Source organism: Staurois parvus, unplaced genomic scaffold, assembly GCF_062004578.1.
Source record: "Staurois parvus isolate SC_StPar_1 unplaced genomic scaffold, SC_StPar_1.0 ptg000389l, whole genome shotgun sequence".
Classification (NCBI taxonomy): domain Eukaryota; kingdom Metazoa; phylum Chordata; class Amphibia; order Anura; family Ranidae; genus Staurois; species Staurois parvus.
In genome coordinates, this window is record NW_028318185.1 from 352279 (window position 1) to 379171 (window position 26893).

General features: G+C 45.3%; 1 protein-coding gene across 4 annotated transcripts in view; it reads right to left on the reverse strand.

The window, feature by feature from the left end:
* The window catches only part of ASAP1 (ArfGAP with SH3 domain, ankyrin repeat and PH domain 1), a 491182-nt gene that overhangs the window by 352272 nt on the left and 112017 nt on the right, over positions 1 to 26893 (reverse strand). For all 4 annotated transcript variants that reach the window (XM_089685927.1, XM_089685924.1, XM_089685928.1 and 1 more), the window contains one exon: positions 7642 to 7768. In XM_089685927.1, coding sequence (XP_089542053.1) covers positions 7642 to 7768 — 127 coding nt within the window. The remainder of the gene's footprint in view (positions 1 to 7641; positions 7769 to 26893) is intronic.

The following is a 26893-nucleotide window of genomic DNA, read 5'->3' on the forward strand; positions in this document are numbered from 1 at the left end:
ATGCTAACTGTAGTGGTCTTGACCCTGCCCTCCTCTACCATGCTAACTGTAGTGGTCTTGACCCTGCCCTCCTCTACCATGCTAACTGTAGTGGTCTTGACCCTGCCCTCCTCTACCATGCTAACTGTAGTGGTCTTGACCCTGCCCTCCTCTACCATGCTAACTGTAGTGGTCTTGACCCTGCTCTTCTATCACTCAAACCTCCTTAGTGGTCTTGGCCCTGCCTTCCTCTACCACCTTTTTTATTTTTATCTACTGAGATTAGCTGTTAACCTTTCAGCTGATGTATTTTTTTACCATAGGTTCAGTATAGATTGATCAATTTTACTTTTAAGATAACCTCTCACTTTGACAATTTAAGGCAAAGTGATAAGAATTGTTTGGACTGAGAAGAGGGGGTACAACCTCAAAAGTCTGGCTTGGACAGTATTCAACTTTGTTGTAGCAATATGGTCTAGTTAAAAAAAAAGATCACAAAAAAAACATAAATACTGATAGTTATCTTTCTCCTGAATTCTTCTGCCATTTCAGTAAATGCTAAAGGGACTAAACCTGCCATTAGGCCATGAGACCAGAAGGAAGAAGATGGTAACCCTATGCATGCTATATATGCAGCTGACATAAGGACAGGATAAAGTAACAGAGCAGCTGGGAACATTGGGGAAGGTAGATGGGAGAATTTGCTGAAAGAAAAAAAAAAAAAAAAGAGAACCCGTCGTGTTGAATTCTACCAACTCACCACTCTCAACCTGGTCAAATTAAATAATTTCTAAATGACAGCTTCTTTTAGGTTTTTATAAATAGTTTGCAATCCCAAACCTGAAGATATTTCTAAAACTAAATACGGGGAATTGTACAATCAGACTGTAAAGCCCTGTTCCTATTTCAGCAGTTCAAAACCACTGGTCAAACCTGCCTTGAGGTTTTCCACAGTGCCGCCCCATGGTGAAACAGATCCCTTCAGGGTAACTCTCATAAGAGTTAATGTGGTCACTTGGCAGTGCATCAAAGATGAAGCAGGCTGCATGTCTACATAGTGCTCAGCTGTGCACAGCCTCACGGATGTCAATGACTTTCATTCTCAGTGATTTTCAATGTATGTTGAAACCAATGAGAAAACTTGTCTGTAAGCTGATGTACATTATTTGGCCTTCATGCACACCTACGGGACATAAAACACACTCACCTCATTATTTTCCAGCAGAGAAGGGCAATGCATGTATTCTTTATTACATGCATTACAGCAGGGCTTAAAATTTCAAGTCCTGAGCTACTAGCCAGGCCTTAGAGTTACTTGCCACCAACAAACACACAGAAACAGAGACACCTGTACACACACGCACAGACATGTACATACACACAGAAACATGTACACACGCACAGACATGTACATACACACAGAAACATGTACACACACGCACAGAGACACATGTATACACACACAGGCACGTACAGACGCGCATACACACAGATACATGTACATACACAGAAATACACACGCACAGACACATGTACATACACAGAAATACACACGCACAGACATATGTACATACACAGAAATACACACGCACAGACATATGTACATACACAGAAATACACACGCACAGACATATGTACATACACAGAAATACACACGCACAGACATATGTACATACACAGAAATACACACGCACAGACATATGTACATACACAGAAATACACACGCACAGGCATATGTTCATACACACAGACACCACCCCATAAAAACTTGCAGTACTTCGTTGTTCACTCACAGAGCCGGGTACTGCACTCTAGGGGGAGGCAGAGAGCACAGCACACACTCCTTCCTTTACTTTCACTGTGCTCAGCTATTGAGCAGTCTGACGGCTCCCAGTGCCAATGATAGATCCGGCCTGAGCTCTGAGTCTGCTCAGCAAGATGGCCCTGGGGGACACACTCGCCCCCACAATTTCCACTCGCCACTGGCGAGCGGGTGAGTGGAAATTTCAAGCCCTGCATTACAGTATACTGAGGAGCAGATGTGTTTGTTTTGCCCGCGTTGGGAAGGGGTGCCAATTAAAACAGAATGGCAACACTCCACAGCACAAGGACGCATGGTGAAAAGTTTAAACAGGAACCAGCAACATTTGTATCCGATTTATTTCAATCGGTCACAAAACCGTCTTTGGAATCTCTTTGCTAAATGATTGGTCTCCGCTGCAGCTACAGAAAGTTTCTGATCGTTTCTATATACCGTACGATTCCAGAAGTACACATACTGCAGGCATGCACAGAAGTTCAACCTGACCATACCAAGCAGCACATACATTGTAGGATTAGTTCTGAAGACACAGACATGTCTGTACACTGTTCACGTCTTTTATACAATCTTATTTTATTAAAAAAGCATCTAATCAAAAGCAACGCTCCATATGCTGCAACCGGATTCAGACAAAGAAACAAAATATAAAAACGGATTAATCAGATAATAAATTGTGTGCACAACTTACAAGGAAAAAACTGTCAGATCATCTGTTACCCATCTCAGCTGAGGTTTTATCTAGCACTAGAGGAAGCTGTGACTGCACTACACCGCAACGTCTAGGCACTGCACTAAACCGCTACAATTAGGAACTGCACTACACTGCTACATCTAGGCACTACACTACACTGCTACAACTAGGAACTGCACTACACCGCTACATCTAGGCACTACACTACACTGCTACAACTAGGAACTGCACTACACCGCTACATCTAGGCACTGCACTACTACAACTAGGAACTGCACTACACCGCTACATCTAGGCACTGCATTATACTGCTACAACGAAGAACTGCACTACACTGCCACATCTAGGCACTGCATTATACTGCTACAACTAGGAACTGCCCTACTCCGCTACATCTAGGCACTGCACTACACTGCTACATCTAGGCACTGCACTACACCGCTACAACTAAGAACTGCACTACACTGCTACATCTAGGCACTGTAGGCACTGCACTACCACTACATCTAGGCACTGCATTATACTGCTACAACTAGGAACTGCATTACACTGCTACATCTAGGCACCGCACTATACTGCTACAACTAGGAACTGCACTACACCACTACATCTAGGCACTGCACTATGCTGCTACAACTAGGAACTGCACTATACTGCTACATCTAGGCACTGCACTACACCGCTACAACTAGGAACTGCACTACACCGCTACATCTAGGCACTGCATTATACTGCTACAATGAGGAACTGCACTACACTGCCACATCTAGGCACTGCACTATACTGCTACAACTAGGAACTGCACTACTCCGCTACATCTAGGCACTGCACTATACTGCTACAACTAGGAACTGCACTACACCGCTACAACTAGGAACTGCACTATACTGCTACCTCTAGGCACTGCACTACACTGCTACATCTAGGCACTGTAGGCACTGCACTACACCACTACATCTAGGCACTGCATTATACTGCTACAACTAGGAACTGCATTACACCGCTACATCTAGGCACCGCACTATACTGCTACAACTAGGAAATGCACTACACCACTACATCTAGGCACTGCACTATTCTGCTACAACTAGGAACTGCACTATACTGCTACATCTAGGCACTGCACTATACTGCTACATCTAGGCACTGCACTATACTGCTACATCTAGGCACTGCACTACACCGCTACATCTAGGCACTGCACTATGCTGCTACAACTAGGAACTGCACTACATTGATACATCAAAGCACTGCACTATACCACAACACCCAAGCACATAACTATGCATAAAGTTGCAACAGCTGAACACTGCCCTGGAACTAGCCGGTCTAGTTCTGTCTAGAACCCTGGTGCCCAACCTGCAGACCTTTGGTGTATGATGTGCGGCTCTGGGACCTCAGAAGTCTGTAGTGGGAACATCGATTAGGGCAGCCTTTCTCAACCAGGGTGCCCAGGCACCCTGGAGTGCCTTGAGGTTTCTTCAGGGGTGCCTTGGCAAAATGTGTAGAGATTGCCCAAAACTTGTATACAAGCCAGGGGTGGAACAAGCCTGCCTTTTAGTTACACAAAGTCACAGGTTTTCATTGTGCGCCATTACGACCTTCTAGCCATTGGCGACCTGACAACCAATGACATCATCAGTTAATAAGGAGGATGTCAGCTGCCTGCACAACTTCCTAGTTTGACCCTCCCCCGCCCCTCTCCATCAGTGCTGGGGTCACATTAGCTCAGTGATGGAGAAAAACTGAGGAAGAAGAAAAACATTGGAATACTAGTCAGTACCAGTGTGCAAAAGTGAATTTGCTTTGGAAGAATAAATCCCCTCTAATGTTGGGTGTCCTACATGTGTGGATGTTACTGTGTTATATAAAACTATTAGAATAGTTTTTCACATTTTAGAATGGGGTGCCTTTTAAAATTATGGACAGTCTAGAGGTCCCCCGTTTTAGAATAGGGTGCCTCGGGACTGTCCTTAATTTTAAAGCGTGCCTTGATTGTAAAAAGGTTGAGAAACACTGGATTAGGGTAATAGCATTGATCTCTACTAGCCTCATGTAATAAGTTCCCAGCTTCGTATTGCCTTCTGTAGCCTATCCCCATCTAAAAATGTATCCGGTCCACACTCTCTGATCCTCTGAGTCACTTCTGACAAGTTTTCCTGACACCAAGAGAAAAATGGTAACAGCGGAGGGCACAACCTGTGATTGACAGCCTCAGCTCTGTTCCTGTGTGAAGGGGGTATGCCCTTTCCTTCCAATCCGCTCTCAGAGCTCTTCTAAGTGAGCTCTGCAGAGTGTAATTTCATCTCTACACCCCCTTTTTTTCTGAACTCTCAGACAAGCTTTGTACGTTCAGCACTTGGAACAGATGTAGAGAAGAGCAGGCTGCAGATAAACAGGTACAGCTTATGTAGGAGGATTTGTTTCATCTCTGTGTATCACCTGAGGCCAGTCACTTCACTGGGTATATGTAAGGGTTTACACTGATTTTAAATCTCTCGGGGACTCCAGTGGCGCGATCTCCTCTCCAGAATTTTAGTATTGTCCAATTGCTCAGACTCTGGCAAAGCCAAACAAAAGTGTCAAACGAACTGATGGCTGATTCAGCTAGCCAACACCCACCCAAAACTGCAATATTAGTTTTATCACATAGGTTGGCCCTGTTGGGATAAACATACGCTGAGGCATTATGAGTTACGGCCACATTGGCTGGGCAGTTCTGCTGCTGAGGATGTGAATCAACTTGCTGAGGAAACCACTTCCCCCTAAAAGAGTTGCTCTAAAGCTGGCCTGGACCATTGTAGATTCTGTAAGCACCGTTTCATTTTTTTCATTGTTTTGGCAATAAAGTTTAAAAAAAAGAAAGAAAAAAAAAGCTATCCTGGAATCTCACTCACTGGCTAGGGAGCCACATCTCCACAGGAAAAAGTAAGTAGCCTCCTAGCAATCCTGTCATCAGTATGGCTTGTCCATCATCAGCCATAGGGCTCACCTGAGGTCATACAGCTGCTGACCTGTCAACTAACCGCACAGGCAGTCTCCCATCTAACCCTTGGCCGTGCAGCACACAGGTAGTCTCCAATCTAACCCTTGGCCGTGCAGCACATAGGCACAGGCAGTCTCCCATCTAACCCTTGGCCGTGGAGCACACAGGCACAGGCAGTCTCCTATCTAACCCTTGGCCGTGCAGCACACAGGTAGTCTCCCATCTAACCCTTGGCCGTGCAGCACACAGGTAGTCTCCCATCTAACCCTTGGCCATGCAGCACACAGGTAGTCTCCCATCTAACCCTTGGCCATGCAGCACACAGGTAGTCTCCCATCTAACCCTTGGCCATGCAGCACACAGGTAGTCTCCCATCTAACCCTTGGCCGTGCAGCACACAGGTAGTCTCCCATCTAACCCTTGGCCGTGCAGCACACAGGTAGTCTCCCATCTAACCCTTGGCCATGCAGCACACAGGTAGTCTCCCATCTAACCCTTGGCCGTGCAGCACACAGGCAGTCTCCCATCTAACTCTTGGCCGTGCAGCACACAGGCAGTCTCCCATCTAACCCTTGGCCGTGCAGCACACAGGCAGTTTCCCATCTAACCCTTGGCCGTGCAGCACACAGGCAGTCTCCCATCTAACCCTTGGCCGTGCAGCACACAGGCAGTCTCCCATCTAACTCTTGGCCGTGCAGCACACAGGCAGTCTCCCATCTAACTCTTGGCCGTGCAGCACACAGGCAGTCTCCCATCTAACCCTTGGCCGTGCAGCACACAGGCAGTTTCCCATCTAACTCTTGGCCGTGCAGCACACAGGCACAGGCAGTCTCCCATCTAACTCTTGGCCGTGCAGCACACAGGCAGTCTCCCATCTAACTCTTGGCCGTGCAGCACACAGGCAGTCTCCCATCTAACCCTTGGCCGTGCAGCACACAGGCAGTCTCCCATCTAACTCTTGGCCGTGCAGCACACAGGCAGTCTCCCATCTAACTCTTGGCCGTGCAGCACACAGGCAGTCTCCCATCTAACCCTTGGCCGTGCAGCACACAGGCAGTTTCCCATCTAACTCTTGGCCGTGCAGCACACAGGCACAGGCAGTCTCCCATCTAACTCTTGGCCGTGCAGCACACAGGCAGTCTCCCATCTAACTCTTGGCCGTGCAGCACACAGGCAGTCTCCCATCTAACCCTTGGCCGTTGAGCACACAGGCAGTCTCCCATCTAACGCTAGGCCGTGCGTGCCGCGTTTTGCTCGGGAATGAGAGCCCATTCATTTGAATGGACTGCCGTGCCTGTGGCACACAGGGAAAGAAGTCCCTGCACTACTCTGGAAAACGCAGCCCGCATGGGAACCTCGGTTCCCAGTACAGTTGCGTTTCCCAGTGCGGGCGGCGTGCCATTAGAACTAATGGCACCCGCCCGCGGGTCCGCATTCCTCTGTGCGGGTGGTGCGGATGCACGGATTTTCGTGCGGATCCGCAGTGGCACCACCCGCACAGATGTGAACCGGGGGTAAGTGTGCAGTGTCAGGCACCTGACTGTCAGAATTCAGTTGACCTTGGAACTCCGATATGCCAGTTAAAGGACGAGGCTCCAATAAAAACTAAGAAAGCTACATAAGGGGGCATATATAATTATTTCACAAATACAATTCTAAGAATTTAGGAATTAAAAGCCATGTAAAAGGCTAAATATGTGAGCTAGTTCTCCAGGGTAAGCTGTGCACCTAAATAACAAGGCAGTCTTTACCACGGCCAGCAACAAACACCGTATTCTCTGAATGCATCCATCCCAGCTTGTGGAACGGCCAGGATGATTTCAGTAGACTCGTATGAGCCGTGGTGTAATGCCGGCTACGTCGCTAAGCCAATCTGACACACAGTGCGTGCGGGCGCTCTTAATGCATGCAAAACTACTCATCACATTTGTAGATTCACAGCGCAAAAATATAACACAAACAATAAAAACATAATGTGGAGCTGTGATTCCTCCGAGCACTTTCTCATATTAAATATTAAAAGTGGTCAGTCTGGTCTCATGTAGTGTAAAGCAATGAAGGAAGCAGGTAGTTTATATAAAGCACACAGCCTCCACATCATCCACAGAGCACCGTGCCCCCCCATCAATCTAACACAGTACGTGCCCTGGGTATTGTGCTTACCTCTTCCAGCACATTAATGGAGTTCCTGCAGCTCTGCAGTCTGGTGGTGAAGCTGGACGTGGTCGGGGAATTGTAATCCTCCGTGGTCTCGGAAATAAACTCTGACACCGAGATTTGATCCGGCATCCTAGCCATGGGGACACAAAAACACAGGCAGATGAGGAAATGAGGGGAGAGAGACAGAGTGAGAGAGAAGGGCTAGGGGAGGGGGCGGGGTGGCAGCAAGCACTCGACAACATACTGTACACAGCAAAATCTGGGAACAGGGGAGGGAGGACAAACCAAGCACAGACAATGACTGAAAACAAAAACGCTTGTTCTTTATTAAATGGCTGAGATAGAAAATAAATAAAAACATAAATAAATAAAAGCATTTTTTTTTTTTTTTTTTTGTAGGCTTGTCAGTAAAGATGGCAACAGCAATGAATGCATCATGAGCACAAAAGAGATGAAATTGCACAACGGAGCAAAAAGACACAGAACTTACAAAAGGCCCAATGACTGCATTGAGTTCCTGCAGATCATTAGGGAACCGTCGCTATCACAAAACACATTTGGTGATCTGCACACTGAGATTTATCATTCAAAAATGCAGGTTTTTGGGGTTTTGCTTTTTTTTTTTTTTTTCCACTGGTGAGGCTGCTGAGCTGGAAGCACGGCTAAGACAGATAAAGGTCAGGACACTGTTGGAGCAGATTGAAGCAGAAAGAGATCTTGATGGGATTCCTCCAGCCATTTGGGGTCAGCGATGATAAACCCACAATGGTGAATAACCGTGAGACCCCCCCCCCCCCCCCCGCCCCGGGGTGCAGGCAGAGTCACCGAACGCACCACTGTGACAGCACGAGGATGAAGTAATTGCGTTTCTCTTCTCCCCATCTACAGGGATCTCACGTACGCTGGTCGGATCGACTGCAGAGAGGGGATGTGATTATCAAAGTTTGCATAACAAGAGGAGCTCGATGAATAATAGAAGAAGTGGACGCTGAGCACAACCAGATGTGCACCTCAAATATGTCATCATGACAGCAGCAGAGGGAACTAAATCACCAGGAATAGGAAACAACCCACACCCCATTCTATGCACACATGTGATGCACGAACCAAAGACACACAAGATCAAAGGATGCCACATACAACAAAGGAGCTCTTCGGGCATGATGGCATTTGTAGTTCATCAGTAGCCCATTGGCCACAAGTTACCAGCTTAAGGGCTCGTTCACACTTGGCTGTTTTACCAACGCTTGCCAAACGCCCCTATAGCGTTTGGCAAGCGTTGGTCCGGCGTTTGCGGAGCGTTTTTTAACGCTCCGCAAACGCCGCATGCGCGGTTCAGCGGCGGTTGCTAGGCGTTTGCCGAGCATTAATAACGCCCCACAAACGCCTATAATGCAGTTTGAGTGGTGTTACCGCTCCGCAAACGCCGGCCGGGCGTTTGCGGAGCGGCACCATAGACGAGAATAGGAGGCTTCAACGCCTCCTGACTCGTCTGGAGGCGTCCGTTTTGCAACGACGCGACGCAAACGCTCCCGTTAGAACAGCACCATGTGCTGTAATGTGCAGAATTGGCAGAGGCGTTTGGGAAGCGGTAAAAACGCTTCCCAAACGCCTCTCTGCCGCCTGCACACAACACTAGTGTGAACGTAGCCTAAAGGAAACCTATCTTGAGTGTAAGAAGTGGGTTGCAATGGCTGAGCCCTTTCTGGTTTCCTAGTTGTTTCAGTATATTTGCAGCTGCCGATCTAGAAGTATGAGAGATATCATAGCAGATCTGCTTCCTTCTTGTAGGTCAGTGAGGCCCGTATCACACATACAATCACCGGCGGTATCTCGCAGCAACAGAATCGCATTACAGGGCAGAGAAATACTCACCAGCTTCCATGGTCTCCCTTCCTTCTTCTGGGTCAGTGAGGCCCGTGTCACACATACAGTTGCAAGAAAAAGTATGTGAACCCCTTGGGATTACGTGGAGTTTTGCATGAATTGGGCATAAAATGTGCTCTGAACATCATCTAAGTCACAACAATAGAAGAACACAGTCTGCTGAACATAATACTACACAAACATTAGATGTTGCCATGGTTTAATTGCACATAACATGTAAACATTCACAGTGCAGGGAGGAAAAAGTATGTGAGGCCCTAGCTTAATGACTTCTCCCAGAGCTAATTGGAGCCAGGAGTGAGCCAACCTTGACTCCAATCAGTGTGATGATATTGGATGTGTTGCTGACAGCTGTCCTGCCCTTAAAAAACACACACCTGTTTTGGGTTTACTGGTTTCAAGAAGCACTGTCTGATGTGAACCATGCCTCGCAGAAAAGAGCTCTCAGAAGACCTACGATCAAGAATTGTTGACTTGCATGAAGCTGGAAAGGGTTACAAAAGTATCTCCAAAAGCCTTGATGTTCATGTGTCCACGGTAAGACAGACTGTCTACAAATGGAGAAAGTTTAGCACTGTTGCTACTCTCCCTAGGGATGGTCGTCCTGTAAAAATGACTGCAAGAGCACAGCGCAGAATGCTGCATGAGGTAAAGAAGAATCCCAGAGTGTCAGCTAAAGACCTACAGAAATCTCTGGCACATGCTAACATTTTTGTTGACACATCTACAACAAGGAAAACATTAAACAAGAATGGAGTACACGGGAGGACACCACGGAGGAAGCCATTGCTGTCCAAAAAGAATATTGCAGCACGTTTGAAGTTTGCAAAAGAGCACCTGGATGGTCCACAGCACTACTGGCAAAATATACTGTGGACAGATGAAACCAAGATTGAGTTGTTTGGGAAGAACACACAACACTATGTGTGGAGAAAAAAAGGCACAGCACACCAACATCAAAACCTCATCCCCACTGTAAAGCATGGCGGAGGGAGCATCATGGTTTGGGGCTGCTTTGCTGCCTCAGGGCCTGGACGAATTGTTGTCATTGATGGGAAAATAATTCCAGAGTTTATCAAGACATTTTGCAGGAAAACGTACGACCATCTGTCCGCCAACTGAAGCTCCGCAGAGGATGGGTGATGCAACAGGACAATGACCCAAAGCATACAAGTAATTCAACAAAACAATGGCTGCAACAGCACAGAATACGCCTTCTGGAGTGGCCCAGTCAGAGTCCTGACCTCAACCCGATTGAAATGCTGTGGCATGACCTTAAGAGAGCGATTCACATCAGACATCCCAAGAATATTGCTACACTGAAACAGTTTTGTGAAGAGGAGTGGTCCAAAATTACTCCAGATTGTTGTGCAGGTCTGATCTGCAACTACAGGAAACGTTTGGTTGAGGTTATTGCTGCCAAAGGAGGGTCAACCAGTTATTAAGTCCAAAGGTTCACATACTTTTTCCTCCCTGCACTGTGAATGTTTACATGTTATGTGCAATTAAACCATGGCAACATCTAATGTTTGTGTAGCATTATGTTCAGCAGACTGTGTTCTTCTATTGTTGTGACTTAGATGACGTTCAGAGCACATTTTATGCCCAATTCATGCAAAACTCCACGTAATCCCAAGGGGTTCACATACTTTTTCTTGCAACTGTACAATCACTGGCGATATCTCGCAGCAACAGAATCGCTGTACAGGGCAGAGAAATACTCACCACCTTCCATGGTGTCCCTTCCTTCTTCACCAAATGTACGGTGAGTGACATTGTGCAGTGTTTCCATCAGGGAGGAAGTGATGTCCTGTGGAAGAAGGTGAGTGTTTTCACTGCACTTCTTAGAGATCCGGTCCTGTGAAAGGGTCCAACTCAGAATGTACTGAACCAAAGGATTAGGATGACAACCAGAAATTCCAGGAGGAGGTCTGCAGTGACAGCCCACATAATTCTACTTGTGAGAGTTTTCCTATCAGGTGCACCACCACTCACATCCAGTGGTGTATGTAGGTTTTGTGCTGCCCTAGGCAACACAAAAATTGGCACCCCCCTGCAGAAAAAGCCTGACATTGACCAAGAACACCCCTGCCCTCCACTACCACTGCCCCCCATACACCAACCACCATCCCCCATGGCAAAAGAGAGAGAAAGACACTCACCTTCACAGCTCCAGACATCCCCAGGAACGAAAGTCGGGCTTTGCATACACTGTCATGAAACCCACAGCATCTCAAGGAACCCACCAGGTCCCCATGCCACGTGTGTCCCTTCTTCCATCCCTTCTTCCAAGGGGAAGTGCTGCCTCCCCTGAAAAATGCCGCCCTAGGCAAATGCCTTGTTTGCCTTGTGGTAAATACATTCCTGCTCACATCATCCTGAGTCTTCATGCACACGGGACATTTTTACAGTGCCTGTTTTTGGCTTTTGACATTTTTTTCTACAGCCAATAAACCCCCCCAGCATGTTATCCTATGTGTCCATGCACACATAGACTGGAATCGTTTTTTGGCTGGAAAAAAACCCAGAACTAGTGGGTCTCTAGAGGAGTTTTTTTAGCTGTAAAAAAGCGGCAAAACACAGCAAGTCCTCATGCACACGGGTCATTTTTACAGAGGCTGTTTTGGCTTTTGATGTTTTTTTTCTACAGCTAATAAACCCCCCCAGCATGTTATCCTATGTGTCCAATCACACATAGACTGGAATCAACGTTTTTTGGCTGGGACATTTTTTGGCTGGGAAAAAAAACAAAAAAAAAAAACCTGGACTTGTGGGTTTCTAGAGGAGCTTTTTAGCTGTAAAAACACTCTAACGCTGTAAATTGGACTTCTTTTGACCAAAAAAAATTACTTTAATTAAAATAAATAAATAAATAAATAATTAACACAAAAAAAGCTAAAACACAAACACGAAAAAAAAATTACGCTAAAGCAAAAACGCTGAAAAACTCATGTTTTTAACGTGACTTTACACAGCTAATGTTACAAGCGTTATTAAAACGTCCCGTGTGCATGGAGCCTAAATCGCGGCAAACCAGCGTTTTTGGACGTTTTTAGGCAAAACCAAAAAAACGCTAAAAAATGCAAACACAAAAAAAGCGGCTAAACGCTAATACAAAAAACGCCCAAAAATTCACGTTTTCAACGTGACTTTACACAGCTAATATTACCAGCGTTATTAAAACACCCAGTGTGCATGTATCGCGGCAAACCAGTGTTTTTGGACTTTTTTAGGTAAAAAACAAAAAAAAACTCTAAAAAATGTAAACACAAAAAAGTGCTGCTAAACGCTAATACAAAAACGCTGAAAAACTCAAGTTTTTAACCACTTCCCATCTGGCCGCTGTATATAAACGGCCAGATGGTGGCAGTGCAGGGGAGGGTTGCCGTTCATAAAAAGCGCCCGCCCTGGGAGCACGCGGCACCGCAATCTGGGCGGAGGACACAGCGGGACACGACCTCTGTTCGAGGTCCCGATCATGTGATCACTGATTGGCCAATTAGTGATCACATGAATAGGTGTAAGCAAGATGTCGCTTCTGACATCATTGCTTACTACGTATGAAATCTGTAAATGATCACAGAGGTCACATGGTACAAGGCTATTCACAACAGCCTTGTACCATGTGACAAGCTGTGACCAATTACAGCTCTCACAGTATTTCTCAATGGCTGCAAGAATGCAGCCAGAGAAAAGGAGAAATGATTGATTTTACAGCCTTTATGGGTGTAAAAGCAATCAGTGTAAAAATAAAAAAAAATCATCACCCCCCACAAGTAGTACAGTCACTATGGTCACACTGTACTGCTAGGGTGACAGTATGTTAAAAAAATATATATATATATTTAAAAAAACTAAAATTAAAATAAAAAAAAATGTTTTGAAAAATTATAATTTTTGGTTGTAAACTAATTTGGGTTATTTTTTTTTACTAAAGATAACTGAATAAATTTTGGCCAAGATTTATGAAGAAAGATTATTTATTTGCAAAATTTTATAAGAAAAACACTTGTTTTCTAAATCTTTGGACTTTTCCATTTATATAGCAAAAAAAATAAAAATCTCAGTGGTGAATAAATACCACCAAAATACAGTCTTATCTGTCTCAAAAAAATACTAAAAATTCATATGGGTACAGTGTTGCATGACCGCGCAATTGTCATTCAAAGTGTGATAGCGCCGAAAGCTGAAAATTGGCCTGGCCAGGAAGAGGGTGAAAGTGTCCGGACTTGAAGTGGTTAATGTGACTTTACACAGCTAATGTTACCAGCCTTATTATAACATCCCGTGTGTATGGGGCCTGAAGCTCCTGCACACATCCTCTATTATTGCCCAAGGTGGAGTATTATGAGAGAACTGATTCTACCAGAAGTCGGTGTTTCCTGCCATGGTTCTCCTCACTTATACTGATGAGCCAATAAAGTGCACAGCAGGATGCTGGGCCAGGCGCTGACTGCCTAGTTAAAAATCAATATTCATATTTTAGGCATCATGCACACAGACAGCAAGAAGCTGAACACATCCCCAGCGTAAAATGTGGGGCGTTTTCCTGGACCCCATGAACAGGGAACAGCCTGCCATACCAGTGAATGATATGAAGTCCTCCTGCGCTTATATGGATAATCCCTATCTCTAAACTGCTGGCACTAAATACCTCAACCCCGAGGTGTGTGTGTGCCTCCAAAATAAATACACTGAAATGTACTGTAATTGTACTGTCTCCCGTTATATTGTAAAGCGCTGAGCAAACTGTTGGCGCTATATAAATCCTGTATAATATTAATAATATATAAATCCTGTATAATAATAATAATATATAAATCCTGTATAATAATAATATATAAATCCTGTATAATAATAATATATAAATCCTGTATAATAATAATATATAAATCCTGTATAATAATAATAATATATAAATCCTGTATAATAATAATATATAAATCCTGTATAATAATAATATATAAATCCTGTATAATAATAATATATAATAGTGCAGTTCCTAGATTGTAAGCTCCAAAGAGCAGGGCCCTCAATCCCCTCATGTTTTGCATTGTATTGTTATTGTTCTGTCACATGTTCTGTCCCCCTTTGTAATGTACAGCGCTGAGCGAACTATTGGCGCTTTATAAATACTGTATAATAATAATAATAATAATAATAATAAAACTAATTCCCTCCAAACAGTGTAAGGATCATAAACAGATCAATATATATACATGATACAGTGATAAATTATATGCACACGCGATCAAACAATTGAAAAAAGAAAAAAAAAAAAAAAAAAAAAATCGGAAAAAAAATCTAAGATCCCCTCCAATCCACATTGGTGGGATCACTTAATTAAAGATAAATAGTGTGTGCCTCCCTAGCCAGGGATAAATTGCTAGAATGTGATCAGTGAAGCACACTTGACAAAATTCCACAGTAAAACCCAAACACAAATCAGAGTCCCCCACATATAAATGCTAAAATTAAATACAGTCCAAAAACAAATCAAATCGTGCTGCAAATATTCAAAACACATACAGGTGGTATTTGTGTGGTCGTGGTCACAGGTGCAAATCCTCAAATGGCCAAATGTTTTTGGACTGTATTTAATTTTAGCATTTATATGTGGGGGACTCTGATGTGTTTGGGTTTTACTGTGGAATTTTGTCAAGTGTGCTGCACTGATCACATTCTAGCAATGTATCCCTGGCTAGGGAGGCACACACTATTTATCTTTAATTAAGTGATCCCTCCAATGTGGATTGGAGGGGATCTTAGATTTTTTTTCGTTTTTTTTCAATTGTTTGATCGCATGTGCATATAATTTATCACTGTATCATGTATATATATTGATCTGTTTATGATCCTTACACTGTTTGGAGGGAATTAGTTTTATAGCGCTGCACTATTATATATTTATTTTGGAGTCACATACCAGTGAATGTCTGTATGTGACCATACTTTTGTAAACACCGATGCTGGTGTACATCAATGTTTACCTACGCCTACACGTATGACCTCATCGCAGGCTATCCCCACTCCAGTCTAACCTGAATGCTGCTGCCAGACTCATCCACCTTACTAACCGTTCTGTATCTGCCATCCCTCTCTGCCAATCCCTCCACTGGCCTCCACCCCTCTCTGCCAATCCCTCCACTGGCCTCCACCCCTCTCTGCCAATCCCTCCACTGGCCTCCACTCGTCGTCCACTCCTCTCTGCCAATCCCTCCACTGGCCTCCACTCATGTCCTCCACCCCTCTCTGCCAATCCCTCCACTGGCCTCCACTCATGTCCTCCACCCCTCTCTGCCAATCCCTCCACTGGCCTCCACTCGTCCTCCACCCCTCTCTGCCAATCCCTCCACTGGCCTCCACTCGTCGTCCACCCCTCTCTGCCAATCCCTCCACTCATGTCCTCCACCCCTCTCTGCCAATCCCTCCACTCATGTCCTCCACCCCTCTCTGCCAATCCATCCACTGGCCTCCACTCGTCCTCCACCCCTCTCTGCCAATCCCTCCACTGGCCTCCACTCATGTCCTCCACCCCTCTCTGCCAATCCCTCCACTGGCCTCCACTCATGTCCTCCACCCCTCTCTGCCAATCCCTCCACTGGCCTCCACCCCTCTCTGCCAATCCCTCCACTGGCCTCCACTCGTCGTCCACCCCTCTCTGCCAATCCCTCCACTCATGTCCTCCACCCCTCTCTGCCAATCTCTCCACTGGCCTCCACTCGTCCTCCACCCCTCTCTGCCAATCCCTCCACTGGCCTCCACCCCTCTCTGCCAATCCCTCCACTGGCCTCCACCCCTCTCTGCCAATCCCTCCACTGGCCTCCACCCCTCTCTGCCAATCCCTCCACTGGCCTCCACTCATGCCCTCCACCCCTCTCTGCCAATCCCTCCACTGGTTCCCACTCATGTCCTCCACCCCTCTCTGCCAATCCCTCCACTGGCTCCCACTCATGTCCTCCACCCCTCTCTACCAATCCCTCCACTGGCTTCCCATTGCCCAACGGATAAAATTCAAAACACTAATAACATATAAAGCCATCCACAACGCTGCCCCAAATTACATAACCGATCTTATTTCTATATATCACCCAAACTGTACTCTCCGCTCCTCACAAGAACTCCTACTCTCTAGCTCCCTTGTCTCCTCCTCCCATGCTTGTCTCCAAGACTTCTCCAGGGCGTCACCCATCCTCTGGAACTCCCTACCCCAATCTATCAGACTATCACCTATTCTGCTCACTTTTAGGCGATCACTGAAAACCTCTCTCTTCAGGGAAGCCTATCCTGCCCTCAGCTAATAATGGAATCCTCTACTCTTCCAACCAGTCCATCCCCCACAGTTACTACCTTTTGTAACACTAGCCCCTCCTTCCTAGATTGTAAGCTCCCAGGATCAGGGCCCTCCTAACCCTCTTGTATTAAACTGTATTGTTCCTGTATTGTCTCCCATTATATTGTAAAGTGCTGAGCAAACTGTTGGCGCTATATAAATCCTGTATAATAATAATCATACATGCATGCAGGGGTAAAAGCCGACGCACAGTATGTATGTGGCACCTGTGACTTCTTGGAGCATATTCATGTATGCCTGGAGTTTTACAATGGTCATGTTTTCAGCCTCTCACGTCTATGTGCATGAGGTTTTAAATCAGCCACACACGGATCAAAATTCGAACCATGTATGATTGCACCCATCAATTGAACTGGGTAGAACCAGCCTGTCAGATTTTCTTTTTTTTTTTTTTTACATTCATTTACTGCCTGCAGCTATAGCCGGTAGCAGTAATCATTGTGTTCTGCCAGCCAGGAAGGATCCCGTGCCTTCCCTCCCCCTTCCCAGCCAGCAAAAAACAATAGTGTTGCCAGAGTCTTTCCCTCATCAACATTGACTGTGTTGATGATGGAATCAAGCAATTTTCTTTCCTCCTACCCATGGTTTAAGTGCTTGGGTGCAACTTTATTTTTTGACCCTTTTTTTTTTTTTACGTCACATATCACAAAAAGTCTCCTATGTGATATGCACTCTTTGTGACAGGTTCTCTTTAATCAGACATTATTATTATTATACAGTATTTATACAGCGCTAAAAAGTTTGCTCAGCGCTGTACATTATAGTGGGGGACAGAACATGAGACAATACAGTATCAATACAATACACGAGGGGTTCGAGGGCCCTGCTCCTTGGAGCTTACAATCTAGACATCAGAAGTCTTTCACACTTTAGTAACTTACAAGGCACAGATGGGTTTAGAGGCTCGTTCACACTGCCCTATGCTAAAAGAGAGCATTTAGCTGTCAGTTCTGCGCTGCGGTGAGCTGCGGTACAATGCATGTTTAAGCAAATCACACGGTTTCCTGCTTTCTTTTTTTTTAAACTTTATTTGAGGTGTCGCAATGTGACACTTCATTCATGTGTCTGCAGTATGCTCCTGTGCAGTTGAATCCAGGATCCTCCTGTATGCCACTGTCTGCCTTTTACCGCAGCACATTTCACCGCACCTCCCGCCTGCACTGCAGCATGAATGAAAGCACAAATGTTTTCTATGTGCCCTATCACTGACTGGTATTTATCCAGCGCTAAAAATCGCCAGCCAAGCAATAAGGGCTCATTCACACCATGGTGCAGAGATGAGTATGGGCAGCACAGTGGCTAAATGGTTAGCACTTCCGCCTGGCAGTACTCGGGTCGTTAGTTCAAATCCCAACCAAGGCACCACCTGTCTGGAGTTTGCATGTTCTCCCTGTGCCTGTGTGGGCTTCCTCCAGGCACTCCGGCTTCCCCCTACACTCCAAAGACATGCTGGTAGGTTAATTGGCTCCTGTCTAAATTGTCCCTAGTATGTGTATGTATGAATGTGAGTTAGGGACCTTAGATTGTACACCCCTTGAGGGTTAGGGACTGATGTATGTACAATATAATGGGGCAGCACAGTGACTACAATGGTTAGCACTTCCACCTGGCAGTACTCGGGTCGCTGGTTTGAATCCCAACCACGGCACCACCTGCCTGGAGTTTGCATGTTCTCCCTGTGCCTGTGTGGGTTTCCTCTGGGTGCTCCAGTTTCCTTCCACACTCCAAAGACATGCTGGTAGGTTAATTGGCTCCTGTCTAAATTGTCCTTAGTATGTGTATGTATGAATGTGAGTTAGGGACCTTAGATTGTACGCCCCTTGAGGGTTAGGGACTGATGTGAATGTACAATATATATGTAAAGTGCTGCGTAAATTGACGGCGCTATATAAGTACCTGTAGGAAATAAATAATGTCAGTTTTTCTGCACACATTCTTAAAGGGAAACACAAAATCTGTTGTTCTCTATTTGCCGTGTTCACACAACACTAGTATCACGTGCAGATTTTTTCTGCGCAGGAATCTGCAATGTGCATAAAACTTATTGAAGTGCGCATGAAAACTGATGTAAACTGACGTCTCTGCAAGTGAAATCTGCACATCGGTTTCCATCAGTCTTTCTGCACGTATGGTGTGAACGAGGCCTGAGAGGGCATGCAATGTACCACCCAAGACGTGAGCTCTTTATTACAACAGCGAGCACATCTAGTTTACAGCTGATAATGAAGATCTGCCAGCACAGGACAGAAAGTCAATTATGGTAAACATAACTCCCCAGCCCTCTCCTTACATAGGAAAACCTCGATTTTAGAGTTTTCAGAAAAGAGCAAACAAAAAGGTAAGCTGCATTTTTTATTTGTTAAGTTATGTATATGAATGGGCGCGTATAAAAAACATAAAGAAGGTGTTATCCCAACTTGACTGCAAAAGTGTAAATACACTTTAAAATGGTATTAAACCCAAAAGCAAACATTATATTGCAGATGACCTATTCTTAGATGTGATGACTGCATTCATTTTCTTTTATAAGCTTTCTTTCTTCTATTTTCAATCTGGTGATCCAGCCAGTAAGTCTGTTTTTCAAAAGAAGACACTCTCCACCGATATGTATGTTACAGAGACGAGACAAACCATTTACAAATGACCAGGGTGCTTACAATGATCAGCTTTTATTTATGTAAAACCTTTATCCCAAAAGGAAAAAAAAACTAATTCTGTAACTGATCATAAAGTATCAGCTTCAATTTGTTAGTGTATCTGCTAGTACATTTAATACTTCCCTCCCCCCAGATGACAATGCTGCTGTCCAAAGGTGCCTCCTGTGCTCCTTCATCCAGACTGGGGGGGGCGCTCTAATAATAAAGCCATCTATAACTCTGCCCCAGATTACATCACCAATCTTGTCTCCAAATATCACCCAAACCGTACTCTCCGCTCCTCGCAAAACCTCCTGCTCTCTAGCTCCCTTGTCTCCTCCTCCCATGCTCGTCTCCAGGACTTCTCCAGAGCCTCCCCCATCCTCTGGAACTCTCTACCCCAATTTTTTAGACTATCGCCTACTCTGCGCACTTTTAGGCGATCTCTGAAAAACCTATCACTTCAGGGAATCCTATCCTGCCCTCAGTTAATACTGGAATCCTCTACTCTTCCAACCAGTCCATCCCCCACAGTTACTACCTTTTGTACCACTAGTCCCTCCCTCCTAGATTGTAAGCTCCCAGGATCAGGGCCCTCCTAACCCTCTTGTATTGAGCTGTATTGTCTCCCGTTATATTGTAAACTGTTGGCGCTATAAATCCTGTATAACAATAAGAGGAATAATACAGGAGGTGTGTTACTGGCCAGATCACCAGGTGAAAACAGAGGGGAAAAGCTGGAAAAAAAGAAGAAAACTAATGCAGTCATCACATCTAAGGATTAATAAGATGCAACATATTACATTTTCGGTTTGGGGTTTAATACCGCTTTCAGCAATTTACCAAGACAGGAGGTGCAGGGACTCCACAGCCACTGGAAAAATTATTTTAATTCCCCCCCCCCCCCCGCCACAAGCTATTAATTACATTCCATACCTTTTATACACAGATATAACTGAAGTATTAACTAGGCTGACACACGGCTATGGCACATTAAGGTGAACATATTTCCTAGAAAGAGAACCGGCTGAACGGGATTTCATTATTTTTCTATGGAAATACACAGCAATTTGCTGGAGCAAAATCTACACGCTGAGCACCATTTAAGTGGCGTATTCACCAATGACAAACATACATTGCTTCCACTTAGTGCCAGATCATACGCACACGTCAATCTGGCTCCATGACACGCATGACAATCAGACCCGCAAAAATGTCAGGCTTACAAAGCTGGTAATTAATAAAGTCATAGAAAAAATATTTCAAATATGAGCACACTGGATGCATTCAGAAGTCTGACGATACACACGCGTGACACAGGCAAACACAGAAGCAGCAGGCTCACGTGACATGCATCGCCAATAGCCACCAGGACTAATCCCAGGAGCCAGGCAACTGAATGCCTTGAGCCTTTTCTACTGCGGTCAATGGAGAGGCTTCCGGGAACCCTAAAATTGTCTGCTGGCTGATTGGTCGGCCTCTCTCCAGAATCGTGAACATCTTTGTCCGCCTCTGAAAGGACAATGCTCAGGGAATGTACAGGAAGGATGTAATTCAGCACAAGCATGCCAAGCTAGTAATGTGATCTTGACAGATGGCAGCCTTAACATACATGAAGAACGGCACTTGTATGATGAGGAATATACGGCAGGAAGTGTACAGGAGGCCACTGTCATTAGTAAGGTAGGGAATGACGTGTCTCACAGAAAACATTCAGACTGCACACATGACAGGGACATCAAATATATTATAAAAACGAGCAGGGGCGGACTGACCATTTGGAAACTCGAGGGCCCGGGGTCAGTAGGGGGCCCCATGAGATGCCCCTGGTACCTTTTTCATAGGCTTTTTTGAGTTTGGGCAAGGAGACAGGGGCCCCATGATCCCCTATTGCCCGGGGGCCCCATGAGTTGTCAGTCCGCCCCTGAAAACGAGTAATCCTGGCAAACCGATACAAGTTCAGGTGAATGCCGACCTGTTAACATGTCCACTGGCCTCATATCAAACAAGAGCAACGAGATCTGTGGACCTGAGTGCCAAGCTCCTCCCACCCGCCCAAGAATGTTTAAAGCGGAACTAAACGCTCTCAATGTTAAAAAGTTACTAAATCCACAACAGCACAATCAGTCTGTATATGCAGTAAAGCATGCTGGTTATACTCACTGTGGAACCTAAGGGGTTAATCCTTCGCATTGTATAAAAAGGCAGTTTGATCCTGACCGCTCTGATCCTCCCCTTCTACTGTCCCCAATCCATCTGCTGATAGTACAGAGCTCTAGGAGTCACTCTGCACATGCTCAGTTTGATATGTATTGCTAGAGAGGTTTTTTCTTTTTGGAGGGCGCATGTGATATGCACAAGGCCAATCAGCACTGTCCAGACAGAGGGTCAGGGGTCATATAGCATCATTGGACAGTCAGAGGAGAATGAAAACTCCTCCTACAAGCTTTAACCAGTACTCTGCTGGACACTGATAGAAGTCACAAGACGGCTATATACTGCTGATGAGAAAAGGTATTTAGAAGTTTATAGTTACTAAAATAATGTAATTCCCATGTTCTATGTACTGTGGAAGACCAGCTACAGTGAACGCAGGGTCCTGGGAGAGACCAGATATAGTGAACGCAGGTACCTGGGAGAGACCAGATATAGTGAACGCAGGGTCCTGGGAGAGACCAGATATAGTGAACGCAGGGTCCTGGGAGAGACCAGATATAGTGAACGCAGGGTCCTGGGAGAGACCAGATATAGTGAACGCAGGGTCCTGGGAGAGACCAGATATAGTGAACGCAGGGTCCTGGGAGAGACCAGATATAGTGAACGCAGGGTCCTGGGACAGGCCAGATATAGAGAACGCAGGGTCCTGGGACAGACCAGATATAGTGAATGCAGGGTTCGGGGAGAGCAGATATAGTGAATGCAGGGTCTGGGGAGAGCAGATACAGTGAATGCATTCACTAGATCCGGTCTCCCCGGACCCTGCATTCACTAGATCCGGTCTCCCCGGACCCTGCATTCACTAGATCCGGTCTCCCCGGACCCTGCATTCACTAGATCCGGTCTCCCCGGACCCTGCATTCACTAGATCCGGTCTCCCCGGACCCTGCATTCACTAGATCCGGTCTCCCCGGACCCTGCATTCACTAGATCCGGTCTCCCCGGACCCTGCATTCACTAGATCCGCTCTCCCCGAACCCTGCATTCACTAGATCCGCTCTCGCCGGACCCTGCATTCACTAGATCCGGTCTCCCTGGACCCTGCATTCACTAGATCCGGTCTCCCCGGACCCTGCATTCACTAGATCCGGTCTCCCCGGACCCTGCATTCACTAGATCCGGTCTCCCCGGACCCTGCATTCACTAGATCCGGTCTCCCCGGACCCTGCATTCACTAGATCCGGTCTCCCCGGACCCTGCATTCACTATATCTGGTCTCCCAGGACCCTGCATTCACTATATCTGGTCTCCCAGGACCCTGCATTCACTATATCTGGTCTCCCAGGACCCTGCATTCACTATATCCGGTCTCCCCGGACCCTGCATTCACTAGATCTGGTCTCCCCGGACCCTGCATTCACTATATCTGGTCTCCCAGGACCCTGCATTCACTATATCCGGTCTCCCCGGACCCTGCATCCACTATATCTGGTCTCCCACAATACACACAACATGGAAATGCAATTATTTTAGTAAATATAAACTGCTAAATACCTTTTCTCATCAGCAGTTAGAGCAGTCTTGTGACTTCTATCATGTTGTTCTGTGTGTTCAGCAGAACACTGGTTAAAGTTTGCAGGAGGAGCTTTACTTTCTGCTCTAGGATGCAGAACCCCTGACCTCTGTCTGGACAGTGCTGATTGGCCCTGTGTTGATCACATGCACTCTCCCAAGGAGAAAAGGAAAAAAAAAACCTCTCTAGCAATACACACTAAACTGAGCATGTGCAGAATGGCTACCGATTCAGTCTGTCTTATCAGGATAAAACGTGGACATTTGAACAAGAGGAGGATCAGAGAAGACAGAATCAAACAGCCTTTTTACACAATGCAGATGATTAACCCCTTAGGTTCCACAGGGAGTATAACAAGCATGCTTTACTGCATATACAGACTGATTTTACTGTTGTGTGTTTAGTAACACTTTAAAGCCAAGCCATCCATATATAGTGAAAAATGTATGAATAAACCAACAAGCAGGGTAGGACCTCATTGTAATGGCCACAACACGTGGAACTCAGGTGAGGAGATCTCTGCAGTGGAACCCTGAAGGTTCTTGGATGAATTAACCTGCTGACATCTGCCAAAACCCCAACCAGTGTTGGATGATGGGATATTCAATGGAAAAAAAATGTGCAGGCCAAGTAGTTGGAATTAAATAAGGCAGTAAAAACAGTAGACAATCAGGGTGTCGTGTCTGCTATGAACAGGGGCGGACTGACCATTTGGAAACTCGGGCACTGCCCAAGGGCCCGGGGTCAGTAGGGGGCCCCATGAGATGTCCCTGGTACCTTTTTCATGGGCTTTTTTGAGTTTGGGCAAGGACACAGGGGCCCCATGATCCCCTATTGCCCGGGGGCCCCATGAGTTGTCAGTCCGCCCCTGGCTATGGATATATGCCAAGAAGGTAAGAATGGCAAACAATGGCAGAAAAGGTGAAGACAAACAACAGATCAGGAGGACGGCCTAATGTGAGGCCGGAGAGAAGATATATGTAGAAAGGAGGAGTATGGTAAAGTCAGGTATATAGTATATATAAAGGACCAAGCATGTAGTATGCATGGCGAAAAAACCATTTACATATCAGGAGGATGATATGTGCACAAAAGACAAGGAAAGGCGTACAGTACATGTATGCAAGAAGATGCTAGAAATAAAAGTATAAGAGATTGTCCACAGAACAACATGATACACCCATTCTATGGTGAGGGCACACAGATTGCAGAACACATGGGATATCACATGACAGACACATACTGCACTTATACATGTATGTCAGGACAAAATGCAGACCCCTCCCCCGTTAACAATACATAGAACTGGACTGGAAGCAATTATAATAAAAACAATATAAATGAAATCCTGAGGGACAGCAGAAGGACACAGGACAGGTCAGGACAACGACACAGATTGTAATTATAGCGGGTACAAGTGCCAAGGACCATATAATATGAAACCGGTACGACTGGACGACACAGAAGACCTGATCACAGCACATACATGACAGGAAAAGTCACACAAGGTAGGGTGAGAGCGCACGCACATCCATGTTAAAAAGTCCCATATAATAGGAAGAGAGCACACATGCATATTTGTCAGGAGGAATCACACATGCATACATACCAGCCAAGAAAGGTCATACAAGCTCACATCATGTAGTATGTGACTTTCTGACATGTATGTATGTGTGTGCTTTCACCCTACCTTGTATTATTATTATATAAGTCCTGTATAATAATAATAACAATACAAGGTAGGGTGAAAGCACACACATACATACATACATACATGTCAGAAAGTCATGTACTACAGGATGTGAGTGCACACACTTGCATGTCAGGAGGTGTCACACATGCATACATAAAGGCCATGAAAAGTCATACAAGGTAGGGTGAGAGCACACACACTTGCAAGGAAAAGTCACACATGACAGGATGACAACATACATACAAACATGGCAGGAAGAGTCAGGCTTACTGGAATGAGAGCAGAGATACATACATGCAAGGAAAAGTCACACATGACAGGATGACAACATACATACATGTCAGGAAGAGTCACAGATGTTGGACAAACATGCCAGAAAGTCACACATGACAGGCGGACAGCACACATACAAACATGTCAGGAGGAGTTAGGCATACTGGAATGAGAGCAGGGATACATACATGCCAGGATAAGTCACACATGACAGGATGACAACATACATACATGTCAGGAAGAGTCACAGATGTTGGACAAACATGCCAGAAAGTCACACATGACAGGCAGACAGCACACATACAAACATGTCAGGAAGAGTCAGGCATAGTGGAATGAGAGCATAGATACATACATGCCAGGATAAGTCACACATGACAGGATGACAACATACATACATGTCAGGAAGAGTCACAGATGTTGGACAAACATGCTAGAAAGTCACACATGACAGGAGGAAAGCACACATACAAACATGTCAGGTCGAGACAGGCATACTGGAATGAGAGCAGAGATACATACATGCCAGGAAAGGTCACACTGTAGGATAACATACATACAAGTTAGGAACAGTCACACATGGTAGAATTACAGCACACACATACTGTACATGTCAAGAGGAAGTGAAGAAGATGCAGACCGACCCTGGAAACAGTTTGCATGCACAGGAAGATAAAGGACACAAAGAAGCAAGGAGAGCAGAATACAGACAATACACATCCCCATCAGACATACATGGACCGAGCACATAGATAGGACACGGGGACACTGACACCATACACCAACACCCAGGAACCACACAAATCATACATATCACCAGCAGACCGGCAATCCACATAAACACACCCAGACACACAACATTCATACAGTACAGGACAGCATAGACACAATGGGGGGGGGGGGGGTCTCTAAAACCGCTGTAGCTCTGCACAGAAACCAATCATCTTCCAGGTTTCATTGCCAAAGCTTCATTAAACAAGCTGAAGTAAGAAGCCAATTGGCTCCCATGCACAGCTGCACCAAATTCTGAGCGCTCCAGTTTTTAGTAAATCTCCCCGCTATGAACACACAGATGATACAGACATGCCAACAACTGACTGGCAGAATGATCACCCTACAGAGGTGAGGAGGATGTATATACCAGGAAAGCAGTGTATGTGTACACTACACGGGAGATTTACTAAGCCTGGTGCAGCTCTGCATGGTAACCAATCAGCTGCCAGCTTTTAATGTCAAAGCTTCACGTAACAAGCTGAAGTTAGAAGCCGATTGGTTAGCAACAGCGTTAGTAAATCTCCCCAATATATAAATAATTGAGATCACACAGGATAGACAGACAGACTCAGTATAAACATAGCAGGCATATATATATATATATATATATATATATATATAGATAGAGAGAGAGAGAGGGAGACTATATAACAAAAACAGTGAAGGACAATAGATAGAATATCTAATACATAGGGTGTGCTCAGTGTACATATAGGAGGTCATTATACATACATATCAGAAGGACACTGTGCATAGATAAGGACAGTATATGGAATATTAATGAAGGGCTCAGTCTATACAACGGACTATATGTACTGTGTATGTATGTGTGTGTGTATATATATATATATATATATATATATATATATATATATATATATATACACACACACACACTACATATTAGT